The following is a 9,104-nucleotide window of genomic DNA, read 5'->3' as shown; positions in this document are numbered from 1 at the left end:
CTTGGAGAATAGCTTGACTCCCTTCCCTCAGTACTCAGATGGGGAAGAGGCCGGATGCCCTTCGGCAGGGGTTTTCTTCGTATGACAATATCAGTTCTACCGTCTTCGGCTTGGCGCCTTGCCACCATCCTGCCAACAAAAGTGAGGAGGGTGGAGGCATGGGGGACAGGTGGGCAATGAACCTGTATGGGGATGTGATGGGAACTGGGGACGACGACAGCTTGGCGAAGACCAGGGAGGCAGGGAACCAGTTTGTGCCAATGTTCAAGGCCACGCATGCTGACCCAAACACCCGAGTGATTCTCAAAACGCTTAGGCAGCTCCCCATTGGCTGAAGATGAAACCGTCAAAGGGAGGGCCAGGAGGAGTGTGAACATGTGTAACTTTTTGCAAGGGAGTTTCAGTTCTTAGCTTGTCTTTATTGAAGGGACGCGGTGGCTCGGTGGCTAAGGCGCTGAGCTTGTCGATCAGACAGGTTGGCTGTTCGAATCCCTAGCGCCGCGTAACGGGGTGAGCTCCCGTGACTCGGCCCGACTTAGCAGTTCGAAAGCACGTAAAAAAATGCAAGTAGCAAAATAGGAATCGCCTTTGGTGGGAACAGCGTTTCGTGCGCCTTCGGAGTTTAGTCATGCCGGCCACGCGGCCACGGAGACGTCTTCGGACAGCGTTGGCTCTTCGGATTCGAAAGGGAGATGAGCACCACCCCCTAGAGTTGGGAACGATTAGCACATATGTGCAAGGGGAACCTTTACGTTACATTGTCCGTGGGAGAAAGGGGTTCAAGGCGGCTCCTACCTTAGAATTTGCAGATGATATGTACATCTTGTACATTGTAATCTGCTTCTTGTCTAGATAGTTCTTGGCGCACAACGTGCCAAGGCTGACTTGTGATGCTCTGCCTCTACTCAGAACTTGACGAGAGACAAAGGAAGAGGAAGGGAAATGCTTGGGATGTATTGGGACCGGAGAGGGAGGTGAGGAATTCACGGGAGCCGTCTGCAGCCTGAGATAATCCTGAGGCTTCAAGGCCAAAGGATGGGAACCTTCTGAAGGCAGAGACTGTTTCCCTGTTGCAGCAGATTGTGGTTAGTAATCTACTTACGAAAGAGCAGGACTTGAGACCCCGAAAGTGAGGGAAACAGGTTTATTGGATGCATGGAGCCCAGTCCCGGTTGAGGCACTCCCCTCCCCAGTGGCCATGTTCGTAACAGATGGCACATCGGTTCCGTCCCAAGGGTGGGGCCCTGTTCCCCTCCCTAATTGCTGCCGCGAGCACTTCTGCTTTTTTTCCCCTGCATCTTTTGATTGATTTTTTTTTCTTTTCCTCCAACAAGTCCTGATTGGCGAGAGTTTTTCTAGCTACTTCCATAAGCTCATTGAGGGGCTTCCCCAGTGCCCCTTCCAGCTTCTACAGCTTGTGTCGGATGACTGAGAAATAAAGGCCATAGCTAGCATCCGAGCATTTTCAGGAAGGTTAGTGGTTACCATAAATAAAACCCTCGGGGCTTTCGGCAGAGTTCAGACATATTGGTGGCTGGCTTCCCTCCCAGCCGGACAGCCCTTACAATTAACTGTTGATGATTAGGTAGCAGAGTCAACTGGTGGGGGTCATAGGGGCTCCATCTCGGGTCCCTTGAAGGGAAGCGTTGCTCAATAAAGTCAGCCAGATTGGTGTGAGCAGGGACATCAGGTTCTAGAATGTCAGACACTGCAATTCTAATCTTCTCCCTCTCTTCAGACTGCTCTATCTGCTCTTCCTTCTTCTCCCAAAATTCTGGTGAGCTCAGAGGGGGTCCCCATCCCCTGTCCCTCTGGCAGGGCTTTATTCTGACATCATAGAGGTCACAACGTCCAGCCCTCACTCTATCCACTCCACAGATGCTCGGCTTGTTGATGCCCTCGAGTCTCCTGAGCTACTAGGTGTAGCCCCCCCCTTTGGCATGGTCGTGGTGAGGGTCGTGGTGACCCTCTTCCTGTTCTGGCAAGTCTTCTGGGGCACTAGCAAGGATTGGTGGTGTCTGCTTGGGACATTTGGGGTGTGCAACCCAAACAGCCATAAGAATACACTGTTGGTCTTTGCATTTGTTTTTTTTAGCCAAGCTGTCTCCTCAACAAATTGTACTATATGTCAATATACGGATCCTGTTTGATCAGGATCAAACATTAACCTGTGGACATTCAAAGCTATGTTGGGATCAAAAGTGCCTTTGTTGGGCCTCCCGAAACCAAAAATGGGCCATTCAGATTCACAAAACTTTTTAAGCTCATGCCTGCTCCACTCAATGCCATAATCCTGGGTCACATATCCTTCTTTAAAATGATTTAACATACAATGTAAGGGGTCAAGGGAACACTGCTGCCCCCCCCCCTCCAACTCCTCCCAGGGTACCAAACAACAAAAATTTAGCAATCACCCCACACAGGCTTCTGACCCAGGATACCGGATAGACACGGCTATCGTAGGGAAATGCAGTAGCCCCCCCCCCCTCAATCACACACAAACACATACACTAGACAATCCTCCCCAAAACCTTTCACCTAGTGAGGGAGATCAGGCCAAGGTGACGCAGTGGTTAAATGCAGCACTGCAGGCTACTTCAGCTGACTGCAGTTCAGCAGTTCGGCGGTTCAAATCTCACCGGCTCAGGGTTGACTCAGCCTTCCATCCTTCCGAGGTGGGTAAAATGAGGACCCGGATTGTTGTTGTGGGCGATATGCTGACTCTGTAAACCGCTTAGAGAGGGCTGAAAGCTCTATGAAGCGGTAACTGCTATTGCTATCTATCTATCTATCTATCTATCTATCTATCTATCTATCTATCTATCTATCTATCTATCATCTATCTATCTATCTATCTATCTATCTATCTATCTATCTATCTATCTATCTATCTATCTATCTATCTATCTATCTAATCTTCTTATCCTATCTATCAGCCATCTGTCTTCTCTGTCTCTCTACCTATCATCCATCATCTATCTATCTATCTATCTATCTATCTATCTATCTATCTATCTATCTATCTATCTATCTATCTATCTATCTATCATCTATCTATCTGGGTGAAATGAGGACCCAGACTGTGGGGGCGATAGGCTGACTCTGTAAACCGCTTAGAGAGGGCTGAAAGCTCTATGAAGCGGTATATAAGTCTAACTGCTATTGCTATTGCCTCACCTCCGGCTCAACAAGGAGTCCGGGCCTAAATAGGGTTCCCACAGTACTTGCCTCATGTACTTGGCTTCCCTCCTGCGACGCTGGCCAGCCTTCAGATGCCTTTTAGATGCCTGGTCTCTGGTCCTTCTCTGGTGGTTCTTGGAATCGCCAAACGCTGCTGCCAGAGCCCTCTGTCGCTGGGAAGTCCCTCGGATCAAGCGGGTCCGTTGGCGCCAGGGAGGTTCCCCCTGACAAGATGAGCTCTGACACCGGGGTGGACGTTCCAGAGGGTCCCAAAGACCCCTCAACTCCTTGGCTGGCTCGCCAAAAATGTAGCAGCAGATTGTGGTTAGTAATCTACTTACGAAAGAGCAGGACTTGAGACCACGAAAGTGAGAGAAACAGGTTTATTGGATGCGTCGAGTTCAGCGTGTTCACAGACCAACATCTGAACTGAACTGAGCTCTGCCCAGGATCCTCCTTTTATGCCGTGTTCCACACAGTACATTCTCAAGGCGTTTCCATACACGAGACAAGCATGACGTTTCGAAAAGGGGAAGTTCACTTGGACTGTTACAGCAAAGGACATAGGAGAAATATAAAAAAGAGAAGTTCCTATTTCGTCTTAAGCTGTCAGCACCTTTTACCTCTGTCCCATCTCTCACCCACGTCTGGCTTCCTGTGCCCCCACTTTACAGGGTCTTGCCACACAGTTCAGCCCTATTTGTAATAGCAATAGCAGTTAGACTTATATACCGCTTCATAGGGCTTTCAGCCCTCTCTAAGCGGTTTACAGAGTCAGCATATCGCCCCCAACAACAATCCGGGTCCTCATTTCACCCACCTCGGAAGGATGGAAGGCTGAGTCAACCTTGAGCCGGTGAGATTAGAACAGCCGAACTGCAGATAACAGTCAGCTGAAGTGGCCTGCAGTGCTGCACCCTAACCACTGCGCCACCTCGTAATACTTATGAGGAAGTTGGGGAGAAGGTTCACTGCAGCTAAAAGTCAACTCTGGGACTCCAGGGCACTGGAATAAAAGCCAAACTAAAATGAATTTATAAGGTCCATTCTATTAAGACCACCTAACCTGGCCAGCCACTGGTGGGTTTACCTGTGCAACCCATGCTGTATCATCCCCAAAATAAAAGTAACGTGTTGGATTGGTGAACAGTGGACGATGGGTGGCCCACCTGTGGAGTAGGGCAGTGGTTCTCAAAGTTGGCAACTTTAAGACTTGTGGACTTCAACTCCCAGAATTCTCCAGCCAGCAGAGCAGAGCTGGCTGGAGAATTCTGGGAGTTGAAGTCCACAAGTCTTAAAGTTGCCAACTTTGGGAACCACTGGAGTAGGGGAAATTAACTGCAGGTAGCATTCAAGTTATGAACGGGATGGAGCCTGCCCTTTCCATTCGTAACGTGAGGATTCGTGGGAGTGAATCTCATACCTTGAATGTGATCACTCTCTCTTTTTACCCACACATTCTTTAATCAAATGCGCGGTTGGCGAAGTGCACAGGAGGCATTTCAGGGTGGAGGAGTCCATGGGAGGCCTAGCCATGAAACCAAACGAGGACCGGGATGGGGAACCTATGACACACGTGTCACACGGAGCCACTTGTCACGGCACGTGAGGGGTTGCCCTGTCAGCTGAATCCAGCCTTTATTTGAGGCCGTTGTTCGCCCTCCTCAGGCCCCAGAGGAGTTATAGGAGCCTGGGGAGGGCGAAAGGAGCCCCCGCGCCCTCCCCAGAGCTTCCCTGAAGCCTCAGGATCCGGCCTCCAGACATTGAGTTTGACACTCCTGGCCAGCTCCTTCCTGCAGATAATATGCCTCTTGTAGCAATAGCACTCAGCACTTATATACTGCTTTACATTGCTTCACAGCCCTCTCTAAGTGGTTTACAGAGTCAGCCTTTGGCCCCCCCAACAATCTAAGTCCTCATTTTACCCACCTCAGAAGGACGGAAGGCTGAGTCAACCTTGAGCCGGTGAGACCTGAACTGCCAAACTGCTGGTAGCCGATCAGAAGCAGCTTGCAGTACTGCATTGTAACCACTATACCACCACGGCTCAAGGTGGCGCAGTGGTTAGGGTGCAGTACTGCAGGCCACTTCAGCTGACTGTTATCTGCAGTTTGGCTGTTCAAATCTCACCGGCTCAGGGTTGACTCAGCCTTCCATCCTTCCGAGGTGGGTGAAATGAGGACCCGGATTGTCGTTGGGGGCGATATGCTGACTCTGTAAACCGCTTAGAGAGGGCTGAAAGCCCTATGAAGCGGTATATAAGTCTAACTGCTATTGCTATTGCTATGAGATAGTAAACTGCTTTGATCTGGCAAGATTCTAACTCTAGGTGTTGAAGAGTCCAGGAATCTCTTTGGCAGAGATTCACTCCCTACCTGCCACTCTCTGTTTTTGGATCCTGGCATTTCCTGATTCATCTCCATGCCCTCCTCTACCTATACAGGAAGTCCTCAGTTTACGACAAATGAGCCCAGCATTTCGTTTGCTAAGCAAGTCCATGTTCTGATGATGAGAAAGGATTGATCCACAAGTAAAACACACCCCCTTTTAAAACAGGTCAGGAACAGCCTTTATTCACCAAAAATAATAAGTCACAAATGAGAGTCTTTGGGCAACACTGGGCCACACAATGCTTTCTAATTTTTGAACTTCTTAGAGATTCAACCCTTGAATTTCCACCTCAAACACAACCTCTGGGAAGTTTCCGGATTCCCTGCAGTTTGATCCCCCAGTTTAATCGGACACCTGCTTTCAGTTGCCCCAAACTCCAACTCTGTCCCGTCTTAAGCGGTCAGTCCCAGCAGCCTCTCGCTGAATTCCCAGAGCTTCTTGGCCAGCTGGTCATCGCAGGCCTGTGGCCAGGGCACCTTCGGCCGGCAGTCCTCGAAATACCTCCCGCTCAGCCCCTCGATGCCCTCCTCGGTGGCGCAGTAGATGGAGGTCTGGGCGCCTGCCTGACAATCTCGGCTGAAGAGTGTCATGAACCAAAGCAACCGAGATGACCACGTTGGAAAAGAGCGGCCGATTTCGGTCCTAACACCTCCTGAAAGCAAAAGAGAGTTGGTTGTGTGAAGGGCCCCCAGGATGGAAGGGAGCACCTTCCAGGGTGACCCAGAGGGAGGAGGAGGAAATCACGCATGAACAACACCAGTTGCCGGACTTCCTGGGGGCGGAGCCTGTCGCCGAAGAGGGCTCAACGGAGCTCCTCTCAGAGATCTGGTCTGTATATCTAAATAAGATCATAGATATCACCCCTTTTGGGCTATAAAGGGGCAGGGAGCGCTCTGTGGTTAGGGTCTATTCGTAATTCACAGCCTTTTTCTTTTTTTTTGGCTGTGGACAGAGATTAGATCCAGCGTAAGCAGAGCCTTTATCTCCAGCCAGTTCCTCTCAGCTGCCTTTTTTTTGGCAGCCCTAGACAGGCGACCCCCCCCACAGGACAAAGCAAAGTTGTTTGAAGTTAGGATTAATACGGGCGGGTCCCACCCCTGTGAGATTTATGCTTTTATTACTATCGTAAACACCAGCCTCATTTGTCCTAGAGCTCCTTTGTTTAAACGGACTTCAAAATGGCGATTTCTCTCCGTTGGTGACTGATAGGGGATGTACTTAGCCGGCTTTACCTTCATGCAGACCGCTCCTTAACAAAATAATATTTTTTTTGGAAACAGAGGGGAGCGAGAGCGCAGTTTATTTGTTTATTTATAATGGCACCCAGGTCAAAATCGAAGCGTCTTTCTATGAATGTGCTTAAGGAATCTACGAATGAATTTAAAGAATCTACTATGAAATCGCAGCCCTTGTCTCCTACGCCCTCTACTGGAGAATTCCTAACACAGGAATTTTTCTTTCAAATGTTTAATGATTTTAAACAAGAAATTAAAGAATTTGTATTGGAGTTATATGGTGATTTAAAGTCTAAAATTGCCCAAATGAAGGCGAATACGTTTGTAGCCGTGTCTGCCCTGTCAGATTATACCGCTGAAATGGAGAACAAATTGGAAAGCTTGGAGGAGGCTAATTCTAATTTGACTACTAATATCCAAACATTACAACAAAAAATTAGAGATACTCAAGAACAGCTCGTTATGATAAATTTTAACAAGAAGGCATTTGCAATAAGAGTCAGAGGATTCCGCGAAAAGGAGCGAGAGAATCTGAAACAGACCTTTGTTGAAGCCTTCAGCCATGTGGTGGGAAGCCCGGGACTTAATTTTGATTGGCAGATTCGGAAAATCTATCGCCAGAATTCGTTGGTAGCGGAACAGCGACAGCTCCCGAGGGACATAATTATATATTTCTCCACAAAAGAATCCAGAAATGCGATTATGCAAAAGTTTTACAATAAAAGCCTGCGAGTTGATGGCCAGGATTTGATTGTCTTCAAAGAAATCCCATCCCAGATATTAAAAGCAAGAAGAGACTATACTTTCTTAACTAAAGAGCTTAGAAATCATCAGATTCAATATAAATGGGAGGCCCCAGCCGGCATTACGGTCACATTTGAGAATCAAAGATTTCGTCTCAATTCTGTTTCGGAGGCTCAAGATTTCTATTACAAGACTTTGAAGGCGGGACTTCCTGATTCACTTGGAAAAGAGGAAAGACAAGCCGAAGGAGAAGGCAAGCAGCAAACCACGTGGCTGCAAGATGGAGGGGGTAGCTCTCCCTCCCTCGGAGAAGCAGAAAAGCGGAGATCGAGGATTTAGACATTTTAAAATATTCGTCAAAGTTGTGGATTGAATGGGGGTTTGCGACCTCTCCCCGGTAGAAAAAGCGGAATCGGATATTGGTGGGGTGATGTTGAATGTATATTTGTAAAATGCATGCAGAATGATTTACGCTGTTTAAATTCTGTTAGAGGGGAAAGTTTGATGAGATTATTTCAAAACAGAAGGTAAACTGATTCTTGTTGAAAGCATTATTTGAATATGTGGAATGATCCATGCTATTTAATTTTTTATTAGAAGGGAAAGCTAGGTGAAATTATTTTGAGCTAGATTGTAAACTAATGTCTGTATAAATTTGATAGTGGTAAATATCGGAGAAGCAAGGGATGAGGGCGGAATGCATGCGGAATGATTTGCGTTGTTTGGATCCTATTAGAAGGGAAAGCTGGATGGGATCATTTTAAGATAGAATGCAAACTGATTTTTGTGTAAAGTAATATTTGATCCACGCTGCTTAAATTTTACTAGAAGGGGAAGTTCGGTGAGATTATCTTGAGCTAGATTGTAAATTGATGTCTGCACAAATTTGTATAAATTTTGACTCTTGTGTGAATTACTGTTTGAAAATAAGGTTAAGAAAGATTATTTGGAGGGACTATGGGAAATAGTGGTAAATATTAGAGAAGCAAGGGACGAGGGTAAAATGCACGCGGAATGATTTACACTGTTTAAATTCTATTAGAAGGGAAAGTTTGATGAGACTATTCTTCTGTAAAGTAATATTTGAATATGTGGAATGATCCATGCTGCTTAAATTTTACTAGAAGGGAAAGTTTGGGAGATTATTTTGAGTTAGATTGTATATTGATGTCTACATAAATTTGTATAAATGTTTATCTGAATATAAGAGGAACTGGAGAATCTACAGGAGGTTGGGGTAAATAACAAAGAAGCAAGAGACGAGAATAAAATACATATAGGATGACTTACACTATTTAAACATAAATAAAGATGGGGGGCTGAGCTTAATACAAAGAGTTTTTTTCTCTTTTTTTCTTTCTTTTCTTTCTTTTCTTTTCCTTTTTATAATTTGTATTTTCTATCTATCTATTCTTTTTTATATATTACTTTTATTTTTAATTCATACGATCATAAGATACTTTAGAAGGGGTTTGACAGAGGGCAGTGCCAGGTGTGGGCCCTGGGAAGTCGGGGGGATTAGGGATGGGGATTTATGGGGGGTGGGTGGGTGGG

At 46.7% G+C, this 9,104-nt stretch overlaps 1 protein-coding gene across 2 annotated transcripts in view; it reads right to left on the bottom strand.

Annotated features, from left to right (window-relative positions):
- Window positions 1–5,732: 5,732 nt before the first annotated feature.
- The window catches only part of LOC148042368 (dehydrogenase/reductase SDR family member 13-like), a 48,653-nt gene continuing 45,281 nt past the window's right edge, over window positions 5,733–9,104 (bottom strand). For both annotated transcript variants that reach the window (XM_087702861.1, XM_087702862.1), the window contains exon 5: window positions 5,733–6,223. In XM_087702861.1, coding sequence (XP_087558987.1) covers window positions 5,964–6,223 — 260 coding nt within the window. In that variant the 3' untranslated portion in view covers window positions 5,733–5,963. The remainder of the gene's footprint in view (window positions 6,224–9,104) is intronic.

This window comes from Thamnophis sirtalis, unplaced genomic scaffold, assembly GCF_051295495.1.
Source record: "Thamnophis sirtalis isolate CommonGarterSnake01/CBP01778 unplaced genomic scaffold, rThaSir2_p1.2 scaffold_17, whole genome shotgun sequence".
In the NCBI taxonomy this organism is placed as follows: Eukaryota; Metazoa; Chordata; class Lepidosauria; order Squamata; family Natricidae; genus Thamnophis; species Thamnophis sirtalis.
Note: the sequence above shows the minus strand (reverse complement) of the source record. Positions and strands in the feature narration are given on the sequence as shown.